Source organism: Polypterus senegalus, chromosome 1 (genome assembly GCF_016835505.1).
Source record: "Polypterus senegalus isolate Bchr_013 chromosome 1, ASM1683550v1, whole genome shotgun sequence".
NCBI lineage: Eukaryota > Metazoa > Chordata > Cladistia > Polypteriformes > Polypteridae > Polypterus > Polypterus senegalus.
In genome coordinates this window covers 189,920,211-189,938,667 of record NC_053154.1, presented here as the reverse complement: position 1 = coordinate 189,938,667, position 18,457 = coordinate 189,920,211, and the positions used below count along the sequence as shown (strand labels likewise).

The 18,457-nt window shown below is 41.4% G+C and overlaps 2 protein-coding genes across 2 annotated transcripts in view; both read right to left on the bottom strand.

The window, feature by feature from the left end:
• The window catches only part of chrnd (cholinergic receptor, nicotinic, delta (muscle)), a 30,772-nt gene extending 26,744 nt beyond the window's left edge, over positions 1 to 4,028 (bottom strand). Inside the window, exon 1 of the mRNA XM_039765464.1 lies at positions 3,626 to 4,028. Coding sequence (XP_039621398.1) covers positions 3,626 to 3,692 — 67 coding nt within the window. The 5' untranslated portion in view covers positions 3,693 to 4,028. The remainder of the gene's footprint in view (positions 1 to 3,625) is intronic.
• Positions 4,029 to 4,310: 282 nt separating this feature from the next.
• On the bottom strand, positions 4,311 to 18,248 carry prss56 (serine protease 56). The gene is made up of 16 exons (XM_039765450.1): positions 15,747 to 18,248; positions 14,730 to 14,888; positions 13,700 to 13,903; positions 13,554 to 13,607; positions 12,701 to 12,887; positions 12,321 to 12,429; positions 12,071 to 12,230; positions 11,832 to 11,974; positions 11,545 to 11,704; positions 10,699 to 10,887; positions 9,206 to 9,376; positions 8,823 to 8,989; positions 8,287 to 8,503; positions 8,090 to 8,152; positions 7,220 to 7,326; positions 4,311 to 4,952 (listed from the first exon to the last, which is right to left on the bottom strand). Exons 1-16 carry the CDS (start codon positions 15,838 to 15,840, stop codon positions 4,779 to 4,781), a joined length of 2,358 nt encoding a protein of 785 aa, XP_039621384.1. The 5' UTR covers positions 15,841 to 18,248; the 3' UTR covers positions 4,311 to 4,778.
• Between the last annotated feature and the right edge of the window lie 209 nt (positions 18,249 to 18,457).

Genomic DNA, 18,457 nt, shown 5'->3' with positions numbered 1-18,457 from the left:
AATGCAGTCTCACATTCTGTGAACGGTCAGCTTGCATAACTATCACTGTCATTGCCTTAGCTAAGCTAGATTGCCTTTTCATTTGCTGGTGTTCTTCCACTGAACAGATCCTTGCTCAGACTCTGTTCAGATAAATAAGACATGCTTTATAAACCGTCCTGACTGTCTAGGCACCTGGGTACAGCGTCTCAGTGCTCACATACTGCGAGTCTCCTAACAGGTCGGCTACCCCATTGTCTTCTCCTGATCAATAAGCCGGTAGGGATCCTCCATCCACCTACTGTGACTGAAATTTAAAGGGCGCTTCTGTTGTTACACAAGTAAACTACAAGTCTCTTGTGCGTACCGCAGCTATTCGTGTTACACTCTCTCTTTGGTATTATGCGTACTTTTTCTGTTTCTTTTCAATATTTGGTTATATCTTCAGTAACAGACACGGAGTTCTTTGAAATGGCCCTGAAGAGGAACCTGCCTTTACACAGAAAGAAATTTGGGATGATGTACGGGCTGTACTGCAATATTGAAATGTTTTCCAAAATAAGTGTGTTTAGAATTTATTGTCTTTATTGCCTTTCTATTTTATATGTTACATGTATATTTTCATGTACCATTTATGTTTGCCTTTACATTAGATAGATAGATAGATAGATAGATAGATAGATAGATAGATAGATAGATAGATAGATAGATAGATAGATATCCATCTATCCATTATCTAACCCACTATATCCTAACACATGGTCATGGGGGTCTGCTGGAGCCAATCCCTGCCAACACAGGGCGCAAGACAGGAACAAACCCCGGGCAGGGCACCAGCCAACCACAGGGCACACACCCACACACCAAGCACACACTAGGGGCAATTTAGGATTGTCAAAGCACCTAACCTACAAGTCTTTAGGCTGTGGGAGGAAATCGGAGCACCCGGAGGAAACCCACGCAGGCACGGGGAGAACATGCAAACCCAGGTCTCTTTACTGTGAGGCAGCAGTGCTACCACTGCATCACCATGCCACCCTATTAGATAGATAGATAGATAGATAGATAGATAGATAGATGGGGGAAATTACCTTAATTTGAAAAAAAAGCATTCTAACTTTATTTAATTCCATTGTGTTTGTGCATATTTCAGTATTTTTTTTTCTTTACATACATGTACAGTATGTTGATATATTTATTTAATTATATGTCATTATATAGATTTTCAGAGTATGGTGTTGCACAGGGCAGCACGGTGGCGCAGTGGGTAGCGCTGCTGCCTTGCAGTTAGGAGACCCAGGTTTGCTTCCCGGGTCCTCCCTGCATGCAGTTTGCATGTTCTCCCCCGTGGGGTTTCCTCCGGGTACTTCCAACTGCTGGTTAGGTGCATTGGTGGTTCTAAATTGTCCTGTGTGTGTGTGTCCTGCGATGGGCTGGCACCCTGCCCGGGGTTTGTTTACTGCCTTGTGCCCTGTGTTGGCTGGGATTGGCTCCAGCACACCCCTGTGACCCTGTAGTTAGGATATAGCGGGTTGGATCATGAATGGATGGTGTTGCTTAGTGATATGTAGTTTTTAATCTTTTTATATGAGAATGACTTCAGTTTTTTTGTTTGGCAACTCCTGACTCATCAATACAAGAAAATGTCCACATACGATGTATCACTCAACTGGTCTTCATGTCTATTTATGTGAGACATGAAGTTTTCAAGGTTCCCCCAAATTTTTGAACCACTAGATCAAAAAAAAAAATTCTATTTTTATTGTCATTTTTGGCTATACTTTGTGCAGAAATTTACACCATTATGATAAAGAGTAAACCAATAAGTTATGGCATTTTCTAACCCGCTAAATCCAGACCAGGGTTGCTGTGGGGACTGAAACCTATCCCAGCTAGCACTGGGCAAAAAAAAAAACTCTGGACAGTGTGCCAATCAATTACTGGACAAACACACACACTAGGGCCAATTTAGCAGAACCAATTCACATAATCTCCATGTCTTTGGAAAGTGCAAAGAAACCATGCAGACACTGGGTGAACATGCAAACTCCACACAGGCCTTCTTACTACAAGGCAGCAGTGCTACCACTGTGCCACCATGCCACCCTAAACCATTACATGTCATCAGCAAAAATGATCAGAAAGACTTGGAAGTTGTTCATGCCACATCAACTGACCCTAGGGATTCACACCTTAATGGGATACAAAGCTACTCCTTTTTCATAAAACTTTTACAAAATCAGATAATATAATCATGTTGAGTGTTGTATTATTCTATTTGTAAGTTTGCTGATCATGAGTATGATAGAATTTTTGATTCTTTACCGGCAGCCCTAGCTATCTGAGAGAAGGTTAAAATAACATCTACAGGGTGGTCCAGATCTAATAATGCAGATCGCGATCGTCTGGATGACTTTGATTTATGTGGGGACGATTCCAGTTCGGCGCAAAGACGATTCTTCATGTTGTCAGTTCGCACACTTCTAGATGGTCCGGGATTTTTTGTGCAATTTTCTATGTAATAAATTCAATAAGTTATAGCGTAATGACAATTGCATAATTAGATCTGGACCACCCTATATTTGAATTTCAGACATAAGGGTTACCATTTTAGACTTATTTTTTCATCCTTTACTAGGAACCTAGCCATCCATGGACCTCTATCAGTGGGTGACAAATGACACATTTCTATTACAATTGAGAATATTTGGACATGGGCCATTTAAACTGAGGCACACATTTTAATATTTCAAATATTTGACGCAACTCTTTACCTGTATTATGTACTTCTACTTCTTGAAGTAAATTATTGCATCTCCTATGAACACCCCAAATTAGGGCAGTTTATGCCAATTGACATTTTTTTCTTTGTTTTTATTGATCATTTCTTATTATTAATATCGGCTCACTTTGCTAATCATCACATAGTGTACATTGCCAAAGCGGACATCCGACTTGATTGCCCCGATTTGTATTCCTTTCTGCATCGTCTGTCTTGACTGTCCAGTCATTGAAATGGTGGTTGTACTCAGGTGTGCTTTGTTTTCCAGCATTTGTCCCTTTCCTGAACTCCTTTGTCCCCCAAATTGTATCAGTGTATGATGCACTCATTTTTGTCAAGTCACACATACAGTAAGACAGGGTTTGAATCCCACTCCAGTTTTTGCTCCCATGCAGTTTACATGCCCCCCAAACCCCCCCAATAAATGTTTATTTTCTAAATACCTTACTTTTTCTCCCTCATCCTCTAACGTGAGCAAGTCAGATTAACTGATGACTCTAAACTGGTAGCAGTGTCAGTGACTATGAAGAGTGTGTGTTTCCCTGCCCCATGATGGACTGGTGTCCTATCCAAGGTTTCTTGCCTTGCATCCATTGCTACCTTGAGAGGTTCCAGCCAAGGCCACAACCCTGAAGTGAGGTACGCAAGTGTAAAATTGTACACAAGTCATGTTTGTCAAGTTTGTTCTTGACTGCAATCATTTTTAGAAGTCCACTCTTCTGGCTTGTGTGTGTGTGTATGTATGTGGAGCCAGATACCAGATGAGATGCTTTTATTATTTCTGTCCTACACTTGTACTCCAAAGGAACCCACTAATTGAAACAGTAACCCAAATTCAAAAGTCAGGGTGACAGCAGAACTTACCCGACACAGAGAGGACCACCAATATGGCTACGGTTGCAACACACGCACTCAGCTTTCCGTCTTTCATGGCCTCCTTGTTCTTGTGCTCCCCACTCTGTTATGAAGGACAGGGCCACTGAGTCCCAGCTGACAGCTTCCCTCCACCCTCAGACTGACGTGCAGCAGCAGGTGAACAAACAGCCAAATCTGATACGGAATTTCCTGTTTTGGATTCAGTAGCTGAAAATGAGCTCAGCTTGTGGCCTGAAGGGAGCCCAACTCGTGTCCATGAGCCCCAGGCCATCACATCTAAGATGAAACTGGCACCCTATTATTCTACTTCATATGCACCAATGAATGCTCTGTAACCCTGTTACTGGCAAAGAGGACTGACTGGCCTATTGCAAATAATGAGGTCCCAAAATGTCGGCCACAGTCAGGGACAGCAGCTGCAGCACAGCTCTTTTGGTACAGAGAAACCCGACACCTGTCACCTTAATGCAATACTTCTGCAGCCATCTGAGAGAGACGGAAGGAAGGAGCGGAACAAGTAGGCTTAGAAAGTGTGAGTGGAAGACAAGGAAGTAGCTGAGTGAAACAGGACAAAGGAGAAGTAGGTCAACTTCCCATGAATTAAGAGTAGGTGGCGTACCATCAAGTCAGTCAAGATGCGTTTTGGAAGCACTTGAGTTTGATTTGTAATTTTTATTACTGACGTGAATATATTTATAAATAAATAAGCTAAGAGACTTTGTACACAGTTATTCTCTTTCATTGTTTGCTCCTTGGGTGATGCAGCACCACTTAGCTGCCATGTCCCTCAGTCCTTTAGCTACTGGTTAATGGTAGCCTCAATGATCACAGACTCTTCACAGCTCTGCTTCCTTACTGGTTGTAATGTCATTCATTCAAGATTCTCCCGCTGACTGGGCAGCAGTCAAACTCTCTCCTTCCCAAATAAAAAGCCCAAAACGTGAGAGACACACAAAGGGGCATTTTGCAGGCAGCTATCATAGACTTGTTGAGCTTGGCTCTCCTGTTGCAACCGTTCTAGCGAAGCGGGTCCTTTTGCCAAGCAGATTACCTTCACCCTACTCCCACTGAACTGGTCAAGAAGCTCAATACAGTCCCAAAATGGGTAAAAAGGCTTTCCATCTTTATGCATAGGTCTCTCTTATGTCTTGAGGGTGTCTAGTGCCAAAGCGAGGAGTCGGGGCACACTCCGGTAGAAAGCTTCACCTTCCAGACCCACCAGGCTATAGAAAGTGACGGATCGTCCGCCCACAGTGCCACGCACCCGGGCCTCATAGAGTCCTCTTTCATTCTTAGAAGTCATGTCTACCAGCACCTAATAAAAGTAAACATTACAGTTACAGAAAGAGAGAGAGAGAGAGAGAGGGATGGCAGTGATGGGATGCTATCCTCAAACACAAAACTTGCGCTAAGATCTGGACTAGAGACATTAGACACAAGCATAGCATTCCTCCTCTACCCCTGCATCATAAGCCACCTTTTCTAATACAGACCCTTCCACCTTAGGACCTCCCACAGCCCACCTTGCAGATCTTTCCCACTGTCTGTATGTCTCACCACACTTGTATCTGTCTGTCAATTCTCTTTTCACCGTCTGTTGTATATCCTTATCCTCCCATTATTCTGTTCCAGCTCCTCACCCCATTTCATGAATAGCAGCCATCAGCCACAGTCTATAGCAGTTATGGTCTACTGCGGGCCTTGATCTGAGATTTTGTTTATTGGTACTTTTCTGTTTTGTTTTTTTCTCAAGATTTTTTTTTAGTTTAGTATTTGTTAATTGGCTCATTATTGCCAACTACTGTATCTTCTTTTAGTTTCTTTTGTTAGTTTAACTATGTACTGTTTCTTTAATTACATTGAACAACCTATCACACTACACCACTTTCATAGTGATTTTCAGTCATAGCCTTTATTTACATGGTCTTAACAAGTCACAACACTTGGCTGTGACTGTCAGTCCTGTAGTGTGAATCACCCAGACACTTTGTGTGTGATCCACAACAAACTCAAACAGGTTTTACTTTTGTGGCAGGTATGAGAATGGAAAATTAATGGGAGCTCAGCCGGAAGAGAGGAAGGCATTGGAGACCTCAAGAAATAAAGGGAAATGTGGAGCCCACAAACAAAAGAGAGGTTCACTGAACCTTAGAGCCATCATAAATATCTATCTATTTGACATCTCATCTTTGTTGTACCAAGGCACAATGGAAAAAGAAACAAGATGTTCCATATTGATTTATAAAAAAAAAAAAAAGTGTTAATCTTATAATACTCTTCCTGTCTCAATAGGAAGGAAATTAGAAAATGTGCTGAAAAATTATGAGGAAGTGTGATGACAAGTTACATAATTCTACATCTGCAAGCTAACAAAATCCAGCAAATGCAGTCATTAAATGTGATACAGTTGCCATTAATTGTGTATTTTGTTCATTTTTTTTTTTACATCTTATAACTTCCAACTGATTTCAATTTGGTGGGTATGTGTTAATATTATTTTTTAAATTATCGTCATGGGCCATTTGTTGATTGGTAACTAAGATTCCACAAATCCAATGTCCCATTGCTACCAACTATTCAGTGGCAACGTGGGAGCGACATCATCGGGATTTCCAGTATACAATGGTGCCTTCTGCTAGAGAGTTTCATCCCTCTGTTATAGGGAACACACCTTACAATTCTGTGAGATATTACTTTTTCTTCGAGCTTAACAGTCCTAACAAGGGATAGTTTGAGTTCATTATGGCTTCAACAGAATTATGGCTTTTGGATTTCAATCTCGATTTTCATTTATGCCATTGGCTGAGTCATTTGGTTACATCCCAAACTGGACATATCCCCTGAATTGTCCTCCCAGTTAAGTCCTTTGTTTGCTCTGACTATTTTTGCTGTTATTTGCTGGTCTTTCTCTATTCTCATAATGATTTTTGGGCTGTCATAGCCGGCCTTAAGTGATTTACTGCATATGATGGAGGGGGCACAAGACCCCTAATTAGACCACAGGCTTCAGGTGCATTCATTGGCATCATTTCAGCACCTGGTGACTATTATAGGTTCTGGCAGCCACTACCTCTGCACAGTGGCATTAACCTAATGTGTTGTTTGCTACCTTATGCTACATGTCTTTCTTTTAGTTTTGTGATGTCTTGCCATTATCATTTGGAATTTCATTTTAATAGTAAGATTTTGAATACAAATGTAGAGATTTTGCCAAAGTCTGATTAGTATTAATAATCTTTTTAAGTTTGGAATTTTATAATTCTTTTGTTTCTTTTAAATAATGTTTAACCATTTTGTCTTTACTCTCGAGGTTAATTAGTTTGTTCTGTACGTTTCTTAAGTTCTGTATTATTCATGTTGACATTTTTTGTTCAGTTTTGTTGTATTGTTGGTTTGCATTTGAAAATTTAGTACTCATTTAATTTTGAATTCCTTTGTTTATTTAATGAATTAATAGTTTGTTGTGGTCAGATTTATTAAACGGTGTTCTCTTTCTATATGTGGCAGTTTCCCAGAAGTCCTATTCCCCCCCATGACCTGCAGGATGGAATTGTTCCCCCTTTCTTTACTTATTCTCCTCACCTCCTGAAAGTTCATCGACAGGTCTTGCATGGGAATGCCCAAAATCCAGCTGTAAGTGTCCCTGAGTGAGCCAATGAGTGGCAAAGCCTTGATATCCATGGCACACCCTGCCAGGGGAAAAAAATCAATGCAGTTTAAAAAATGCTCTAAGGCAGGGATCTCAAACTCCAGTCCTAGTTTTCATTCTAACCCTTTTCTTAATTAGTGACCTGTTTTTTCTGGCAATTAACGTCTTTTGAATTCATTTTAATTGACTTGCTCTTGAAGACTCAGACCCAATAATTGTTTTTTTTTCCTTAATTAGCAGCCAAAAAAAATGAGGTACAAAATGAACTAAAACATGACCAGCAAACTGTGTCCATCACGCAATATCTGAAAATAAAAATTGATTTGCTCAAGTCCCCAAAACATTTTAACAGTGCGCTTAGAAAAGTAAAGAGAAAAATCAGCAATTTTGAAAATGTTTGCTATTGCACAATGAGAGCAGCAACAAGCCATGCAATTAAAGAACGAGTTTTATTAACAAGACTCGGCGCCTAATTTAAGCAACTGGTTGAAGTGAAATTGGTTGGAGTTTGAGGACTTGACTTAGTTGGTCTTCTGTTGGCTCACTCACATCACATTTCATTTCTGTTTAAGGAAAGAAATGAAGCAATTCAGAGGAACGATGAAGAAATCTTAAAAAAACAATTCAATTAAAATTAATTCAAAAGAAGTTAATTAGCAGCAAAAACAGGTCAGTAATTAAGAAATGGGTTACAATGAAAACCTGCAGCCACCGCGGCCTTCTGGGACTGGAGTTTGAGATCCCTGCTCTAATGACTCACATAGGTACATCAAAAGAGCGATTTGGTCTGGCTACATTCTTACCGTTAGTGCCGAGATGCGTCACCTCCCATTTCTTCAGAGTGCGGCGTTTTCTAAGGCCCTGCCCTGTAAAGATGATAAGGTGCTGTGTTAGCTGGGTCCGTGCCAGGCAATGAGAAAAGTGCCCTCTTGGCCTGTGATGGCAGTTTATTGTATTGCATGCCATTTAACTCCTGGTCTATCATCATCTGCAAGCTAACCTTTTCGTTTGTGTAGCAGCCCTATAGACCAGGTTACAGTGGAAGAAGTGACAGAGGCCAAGGTAGGTGCAGTGTGGGTCTTCATCTCTGCTGAAGTAGACAATGCCCCCTGAAACACAGGGTTAGCATTGAGATTCCTAGAGCCAAGCCGAGATCGCAGCGTCTCAATAAGGGAAAGGTATTCTTCTTTAACACGGGGCATCAATGGGGTGTCCCCCTGCAATTTAAAATCAAATTCTTGTCAATGGCAAGTTCTTGACTCATCACACTGAGAAACAGTCAAATTTATTCTCTTATACAGTCAAGAATTATTATAAAGTCTGGCAGCTGTCATAAGCATAAAGTGCCTTCAACCCCTCTAGTTTCTGGGTTAAAGCTCTTTCACTTTTTAGCAAGACTTGGCTCCTTTCCTCCCTCCCTCCCTCCTCTGAATTCAGTCTTTGTTCAAAGCTGGCTTAACAACTAGAAAAAGTCTAAATTAGTATAGGTCGGTCTTTAAAAATGACCATGAATTGTCAATTCTGACTGCAGATTACCTGCACAAAGAACTGCTCCTCCGCATGAGGTGTGGGACCAGACTCTTCATCACTATCCTGTGAGAGGCCCCTAAGGTACTCCACCCAGTCTTCAATGCTTGCTCCAACTCTCTTGAAGAAAGAGAGTGGTGTAGCTGCTTTGGAGGTGGCTTCCACAGGTATCTGTCCTTTAAAAAAAGTAAAATGAAGCTTAGTGGTGCCTCCTAGGGCCTGATGTCCACTAATGACACAAATGTGTGTGACACTTCTCAGGCTACAATTGCCCAACATTCTCCCTGTAGAATCAGCCATTGACCAGGTGATGAAAAAAAGGTGGGAAAAAGTCCACAGTTCAACTTGCTGGTCACTTCCCAGCCTTCCTCTGTTGAGTCTAGGTGTTTTACCTGACTGTGATTCTGTATTCCTTCTCTCCCTGGTCACCAGGCTGCTCCTGTAGATCTGTTCCACAAACTGAGGAAGAGTCTGAGTGAAGAATGACAGATCTAGCTTTTCTCGGATGAAATGCTCCACCCGGCGCAGCAAATCAAGCAGCATTTGCAGGAATGAGCGTAGCTCTGTAATCATATAATGCCCTGAGGTTAGTGTTGGGTCATACTTTGTGACTACATCACTTGTGCAAAGGAGAGACCAAGCAGACAAGATTAAAACCTTAGGCCCTAATTTCTTATTCTGAAATGGCTAGCATTCTATTGTTAAAACTGTAATTAACAATTATTTACTGGGCAGCAATCACCTTGTACAGTAAATAACCACTCACTAGTAGAGAATGGTATAGAATGGTCTTGAAATTTGTTAGTAAAATATTGAATCATCTGGAATTAACAGCTTACTACATGACAATACAGAACTTCAAACGTCATTCATAATTAACAGATTGACTGCCTGTAATTGTTGTCTTCTGACTTGTTTTTTGCAGCTTCTCTCTGCTCACTCTGAACAATGCCTAAACTTGCCCGTGGACAGTTTGTACTTAACAGCTATACCAGGGGGCGGCAACCTACGGTACACCAGACGATTTTCAATGGCACTCAGAATAAATTGAAATATAGTAAAAAATAATATTTTAATTACAGCGCATGCATTTGCAACCTCACCTACATTTTGTATATATGAGACTCTCATGTAAATGGAAACCATGTGTTCAGTGCAGGCCGTGGTACGTTAAAACAAACCTCTTGTTATTATATTTTAATTATAGCGCACTTTGCGTGTACATCTACGTTTTGCGCATGCGACTCGCATGTAAAGGGAAACCATGTGTTCAGTGCAGGCTGTGGTACGTTAAAATGTGTGCATTATGCTGTGAAAGTGTTGTGTGTCGTACGTCAAGTGTACAAAGACATTCTCAAACTAACCACTAGTCCACGTTTAAAAACTCTGATGAGAAAAGTGAAGCTATAAGAAGGGCTATTTCTGGCTTTAAGAAACAAAATACTTATTTTAGTCAAATAATTGGAATGAAAAATAAAGCCACCGAATGTAGTTATAAAAAAAACACATTGAAAAAATGTATTTTAAAATATTGAATGACCAATAATATAAGATCCGGTTATAATGAGCTTCAAAACTATATAATAATATACAGTATACTTTTCAAGCCCGTTATAACGGGACCAATTTTTACACTATATATAACAAAATTGGTAGAATTATGTTGGCACACAGAATAACATTGTAACATAGGTTCGGCACAACACCGCTGAAAGGTTGCTGACCCTGAGGTATACAATAGCCTTCAAGGAGGGCTCTGTCACTGTTGGGTTCAAATGTATGGAAGCAGCAAGATACATAATGATAAATATACTACAGTAGGAATAAACCGAATTTTGGAATATCCCCCATGAACCTTCCAGGAATTTAGTACAAGGAGACTTACGGCATTTCTTGTGCTGAGCACGGCATTTTTCCTCAGCTAGACGGGTACAGCTAGCAGCTCCCAGTGATGGTGGACAAGTCTGTGAGTAGAAGTGACACAGATGGGCAAATTCTGACCCTGTTGACTCCTTCTCAAGGGCTGCTGCTTTAAGCAGTTCAGGACAGCTGGGTTCCCGACTAGTCGAGGATTCTGGGAAGACAGTATTAGAGGATATAAACAAGCATTCTGCAGAGGTTATCACTGGACAAATGGGTAACCCTAACTCTGGGGCACAGACGCTTACACCAAATGTGCAAAAAGTAAAAAGCTGTACTTTCCAAGCCTAACATTGGGTAGTGGGGGCATCTTTAGGGCCACACTCTGGGGTGTAATCAATTTGAATCAGTTTACATTCAGGGCTTTTTACTTTCTGGTGGAGTTTTGGTTGTTCAGCGGGTCACTGTTAGACTATGTAGTTTTTAGTGACAAAATTTTCTATTGATATAATCTGAGAGTGGCGGAGTGCAGTCTTTTCTCTTTGGTTACTTTGTGGTGGCTTAAGTGTTCTTATTTCTGTGATCATTTTCCTTTTGACATTGAGATTTCTGCTTGAGGTCACTTTTTATATGGATTCCATATAAATTTAATTAGTATAAATTATAATTATACCCTATATTCCTGTTTTGGACATTATCTGTTTTTGGGTGAAGGGCCTGCCTTCTATAGCCTGGATGGTGTAGTGCACACTTGTTATTATGATGATAGGCTGATCTGCATGGCAGGGTCCCTGTAAAACAGATTGTCCATGCAAGATTACTATTCATGTTTAGATGAAAACTAGGCTCAGACATAATAAAGACAACTCACTGTGGATCTCTGAGTTGACCCAGTCGGAATAGGCACTGACACGTGTGTATACTCCCGGCTTCCCCTTCTCGCCACAGCCATCTCCCCAAGAGGTGATCCCAAAAAGCTGGAATTGGCCAGTTTTGGGATCTTGACAGGTCAGTGGTCCTCCAGAATCACCCTATGATTTAGAAAACGTTGAATAGTTTTGAGATATGGGGTGTGAGATTTACAGCACATACAGAGCAGCAGATGCTAGACCTGTCTAAGAGGAGTACCAGCTTCTCCTTCAGACTTTTCTACTTTACCTGGCATGAATCAATTCCTCCAGAGAGGTAGCCCGCACAGAACATAGTACTTGTGACCAGCTCTTTGCCCAAGGTGCTCTGGCAGGTGCTCTGTGGCAGTGTGGGCAATTTAGCTTCCATAACCACATCAGCTGAAGGACCATCTGAAGAAGAAGGGGAAAGAGAAGCAAGTAATTATATGACTGGAAAAGACTAGAAAGTATCAGCTAGGACATAAAACTGCAACCGAGCCAACTCACCCTCATAGAGTGAACCCCATCCTGCAATATAGCAATCTGTGCCCATTGCAGGCTCCTCCATGCCAGCAGGGAGACACACAGGAGTCACATAAGCAGACAGGCGAGCTGGGAAGGTCAGCTCCACTAAAGCAATGTCATTATTGAAGGTTTTCTGGTTGAACTACAGATAGAGCAAGACATGACATCATTTACTAGGCGTGCTGGACGGCACCAACCTCAACAGTCAAAACAAGTCATCATTTCTCTGTACCTTGGGGTGACTGATAATTCTGTTGACTGGAATGACCTGCTGATCTGGATCAGTTTTGGTCAGGTCATACTCGCCCAGAGTCACTGTCCAGTAATTCTCGTTGCGATTCCTATAGAAATTAAAAATAGCTTTTATTGAAGGTTTGCTGGGCCTGAATTTATGACATATGATAACTAACCATATCCACTAAGATGCTCATTCATATCTCACTTGACTTTACAACCCCATCAGATACATCAAATCACTGTTGGGGGTGAAGTGCAAGCTTGTACTGATCATGCTGCAGTTTCCATTGGGATAGTTGCTTGACATTGTTGCCACTTCAGTTAGTTACATTAGGCAGCCTTAGAATTCTGAACTTTAACATTGTAATCACTAACCCATTGAAGCAGTGAGCAGCAGTCAGCACCCAAGAACTGTCCACCAGCACCCCGCCACACATCAGAGTTTTGTCCAAATGTAGAGACACCAACCATGGCCAGCTGCCTAAGGTTGCAGGTGATCCACCTACAATACGGAAGCGAGGCTGCGTAAAGTTCAGGCTCTTTATCTGTCGGCCACAGACATCTGCATGGTAATATAAAAAAGGAAAGTTCAGAAGGAATACATTTCCAAGAAATTAAGAAAACAAGCAGACACACTCAACAGTAATTTAAGACTACATAAGTGATTCTCATTGCCTTCACTGATATGCTTTAAAACCCCTTGATTATTGTTCTGATGATGACAATTGCTTTGGACAATTTTTGCCATAGAAATTTTTTTGTTTGGAAAGCCAACTCAACTCTAATGAACCACCCCATGATCTCATTGAGAACCTGATTCCTACTTAATAGCCTCCATGGATAATTCATCACACCTTCACAGCCACCTTGAAAACTAAATGCCACATTTCTGACCTTGAAGCTTGCTCTCTTGCCCCCTATTTGTTATTAACTAGAGCAAATGGGCAATCTTTGATAGCCATCAAGACTGTACTAAAAATGGACTTTGGCATGCTGTTGACGTTTGTGGTTACACATTTGTCTCTCATGACTTTAATTCAACTTCCATGGCTACCTCCAGGACTCTCACTGCTACACCCAGAATGTTTCTTTCTTACTTTAATTGTCGCTCAATTGCTCCTCGTGTTTATACCGATTATACATCCATTGACTGTCATCCCTAGCTCCCTGCATTTTATTCAATACGATCAAGGGAGGACACAATTTGAAATTTCACCTTTGGTATTACCTTGGTTCTTAGGAGAAGACACAGGCTCCAGGCTGTCAATGGCTTTCATTAAACCTACAAAGTGACATAAAATGGTTGAAGATAACTGGACTGCTCTAGTACTCTGTATACTTCAAGCTGTTTTATAGCATGTTTAGTAGACTTACTGCACTGCAGGACACGGGCATTGCAGCTCTCTGCCATCATACGCAGGCACTGGCTCTCAGTAGTGGTCCCTTCGGCTGGACATCGATGCTTGTAGAAATAGCAGGTCTGGCTCAGCGCCCAGTTACGCTTCCTTGCATCAGAGTAGGACTGAGCCTGAGTGATGTCCATGCAACTCGGCTCTGTGGAAGGCAACTTTGGGTTTGCTGTGGAAAGAGGAGATATGGATAAATCTGAGGCTTTTCAAGCAAAGCTTCTCCATTAATCCATTTTCTTTTACTGCTTAATCTACTACACATTTGCAGGGAACAGCACACAAGGATTCTCCCATGACATTCATACAACATGACAAACCCACTGAAACTGCAGGTGTAATGCAAACATAAGTCCTGAAATGATGTGCAGCTTCCCAGAAAGTTCAACTATCAAAGCTTCTACAAGGTGCATCCAAAGCTTTCCAAGATGTTCTTGTTTAATTACAAGACATATCTGAGGCAACATGATGCTTACCTACCACCGTATGGTGGTCTTAACATTGAGCTTATCTCCCCAAACCACCCAACTGTAAAAGATGTGTTGAAGCTTTAATATCCAGTCAATGTTGGAGCATCCAGGACAGTGCAAAGATCTATATGTGAGTAACATACATAAGAATGGGTGGAGACAAACAGAAATGAAGACAAACTAACCACACTTAGACTATAGCTAACTTGACTAAAGGCAGCTGCCCTCATCGTATTTTCTGATTTTATTTTTCCAATTTAATTGACTTAATTCCCTTTTAAATAACTGCTATAAATATCCACCTATTTTCATTGTGTTGATCTAGTTACTCTGCTCTCCACAAACTCTTTGCAGTGGAGCATAGCATCGCAATCTCCAGTCCACTGAATCCAATTCAAGATCGTAGAGGTCTATCCCAGGACTGCACATTAGTCCACTTTCACACATATACACTCACACAGAGACAATGTTACTACTTAAAATAGCTGCAACTGATTGCTGGCTTCTGTTCATCCAAACAGCTCTTACCACATGGTGTAGTCTGCTGTCCACAGTCTTGAAAGATGCATGGTCCACAGGTTTGACATACAATGTCTCCTTGATTATGATGTGAAGTAGCAAGATCCAGGGCAGAAAGAGCATTTGCCAAAGCAGCCTCCAAGATCACTGTGCCACGTTCAGACAGAACTGCAATCAGAAAACAGCACACTTAGCATCAAATAAAACCATACCTGGCAGCTGACACTGATGTATGTTACAGAACATAGCAGATAAGAAACCTGGAAGATCATCAACAGTTTTCAGAGAGATGAAGATGAGAGGAGGTTCATCAGTGAGAAATCTAAGAAGTCAGAGGAGGACAACAAAAATGGACCATTATAGGCTATCTAGGAGAAAAAAATGAGTGGCTCCAAAACAAAAAGCAGATGAAAGTAGCAAAGGCTATGATGGAAAGATAAAAGCAAAAAGATGACTGAGAGATTGAATGGATAGAAGAACCTTACAGAAGCAGAAAAGGGGCAATGACAAAAATCAACAGAGAGAGGGAGAATGACTATCAAAGAAGGTAGAGGAGGAAACTGGGCAATTATGAAAGTACTAACAAGGATTTCTGTTAGCCCAGGAAAAATTCTAAAGTATGCATGTTGAGATGTAGAGCTAAAAGAGATGGAAGAGAATCAAGAAAAGAAGAAATGATGAGAGATAAGGGTTGAGGAGAGGTGAGACAACACAGGGAGCATCCAGAGACAATTACACCCTCCCTAATGTACTGTAAATAGAAAAGAAAAAAAAAAAAAACTCCCACCATCTAATGTTTAGAGAGCACCAAGATCCCATCTGTCCAATCACCTCCTGATAGCACCTTTGTCATGTTAAGCAGGATCCTCAACCAGGCCCCATACAGAATTCCTGTGTCTCACAATCAAATTCCCTCTTTGTCTTACCTCTTTGTTCACTTATGCCCTGCTACCATACAACATTCATTAGCAGATATCAGAGTCAAGCCCCACATGCAAGATGCTCATAACAGGCCAGTGTTCCTACCTTGGAGAGCACTCTGGGGTAGCCGGTGGACATCTCTGACAAGTGGAGCTGCAGTACAGCTGCTCAGCATCAGGAACAGGACCATCAATGACATTGCGTGGCAGGCTCACAGCAGGGAGCAGGCAGCAAGTGTTCGGGAGCTCTTCTGTTTGGTAAATTGCAGAGTTTCACTTGCTGCAGAATGGCAGGTGGGCGGACTGTCTCCTCAGCTGTTTCTGTCCTTTAGAGGAAGTTTACTCTCTCTCAGACTCTGGCTGCAAGTTAGCCTCGTGGAACAATGAAGAGAGCGTTGAAGTATATAAAGAGAGGGGGGCGGGGCTCCTACAGCTTAGTTCATTAACATGACGATAACCAGCACAGTAAAATTTGCCAAGGCAGACAACTAAAAAGGGTTTGCTACAACAATGTGAGGGGGGGGGCAAGTTGTGGAGTTGCCCATTTGAATTCATTAGTGCAGGAGAACTTGTGGCTTCAGTCACTCGGCTTGGACAACACAGAAAGATGGAGAGAGGGGAGAGTCTGCCACTCTGCCCTCTCGTCAAAGCGGGCATTGTCCTCTTGGCCCCTCAGAGCTTGCATACTTCAAAGGCGGCTCTTTAACGATCACAGGAGAGCCGCCGCAATTGATCATTTTCATGCCTTTTATCTTCCAGAATAACATTTTGTAAGTTCAGATCACTTTTGTCTGCCTATGCTGGGCATGGCTTCTGTTTATTACATAAATGAGAAAAGAAATCAAAGGCCCAGGCTTTACTTCTGGCTGTATGGGATGTTTCCTGTGACCCACAAAGTAGATATAGTGCTGCTTGCACTCTGCAGTTTCGAAAGGCTAGGGAGGATGCATTCAACGTTGTGAAGGATGCCTCTTAAGCAATGCCGTTTATAAACAAGACACACAACTCCATTTTTAAAGTACCTGCTTAACAAGACTTTTTTTCAGCTGGGAGGGGAGGCACTATGAAAAGAAACGGCTTACTGGCCTTTTGTCTCTCATCATCTCAGGCACTACTGAATGGAAAGTGAGAGAATTGCAGTCAACATTCCACTCGTCAGTCACCCTGCTAGTTTTGGCTAATTGTTTAGTGAGGAGATAAAAACTCTTCACTTTATTTCTTTACCATGCTTTTGCTGGTCTCCTATGCAAGCGTCAGAGAGGTCACTAGAGAGATACTCTAGTTCAGTTCTCTCAACTATTAAAAGTAATACCAGTACTAACCAATGATGAAATGAGTTCAGCTTCCTTTGACATCTTATTCTAGGAGGGGTCAAGAAAGGGAATAAGAGAGGAGCCTTTTTTTTTTTTTTTATTGGAGGGAGGATAAAGTTCTACTGTTGGGACTCTTGCTAGTGGTTCCTGAAGGTAAATAACCATAAGGACATTTTTGCCCCCACTTGTCCTGCTGAAACTTGCACAGTTCCACCCACTTGCACGTTTCCCAAGGGAAATCCTGAGCTCCTCTATAGCAGCATACTGGTTTTGTTTCTCCCCCTCACTCTGTCTCTAATTAAAGCAGCCCTAAGACCCACAGGCCCGCCCACTAGGGCTTGTACTTGAGCTAATTGTGCAGATCATTATTTTATTTGCGTAATGAAGCCTCAGCAGGGGGCACTGTGCTTGGGCCTCTGCAATTGTCCATTCAGCAAATTTCTCCAGAGGGGTCTTGACAAGTAAAATAACTCTCACATCTGCACAGCTTGATATCTGACGCACATACAAGACAGCTGTAAAAGGACGAGGTAGGGGGTATACAGAAGATGGGTAGACACTGCAATTGCTTCTGGGGTTCCAGAGAACAATATTGTAGTATTGTACGTCACTGGAATTACTAAGCAGTAGCTATATGTTCAGAGAGGGAGTAATAGTTATGTATCCATTGAAGAAAATACGTACAAGCGTGTCACACATGCAGAATCAAGTGTAAAAGTTAAAGTCATAAAGGCAACAAATACATAGAGAATCATTCTAAAAATGAACACACGCAAATCAAAAAGTAGAATATACCAAACAAGGAAAGGCAGAAACACACACAGAATACAGATGGCATAATGGAAGGGGGGGTAAAAAACAGTCTAGACTCAATAGTCTCACAAAGAAACAGGCCAGACACGCAAGACACCCAAGAATCAGACTTAGTTTCAACAAATTGGAGACGACAGAGACAGGGCAAGACAGACAACCCAGGACTAAAGGTTAAGGGAGCTTGATCTGAAATTCATCCACCCATCAAGATGCTAACCTACTTATGCAACTGAGGGTTGAAGGAGGCCTGTGTAACCCTGGAACAAATAAAGACTTTCCAGCTCATCACAGGGCACACTCAATCATAATGGGCCAGAATTCCAAAGTAACACAATCACTTGAATACACACGTTCAGGAAAAGTGTGCCATGACAGAAAGGTAGCGTCCAAAAAACAATAACTGACAACACAATATCTACAGGTGCCGGTCATAAAATTTGAATATCATGACAAAGTTGATTTCAGTAATTCTACTCAAAAAGTGAAACTTGTATATTAGATTCATTCATTACACACAGACTGATGTATTTCAAATGTTTATTTCTTTTAATTTTGATGATTATAACTGACAACTAATTTAAGACCCAAATTCAGTATCTCAGAAAATTAGAATATTGTGAAAAGGTTCAATATTGAAGACACCTGGTGCCACACTCTAATCAGCTAATTAACTCAAAACACCTGCAAAAGC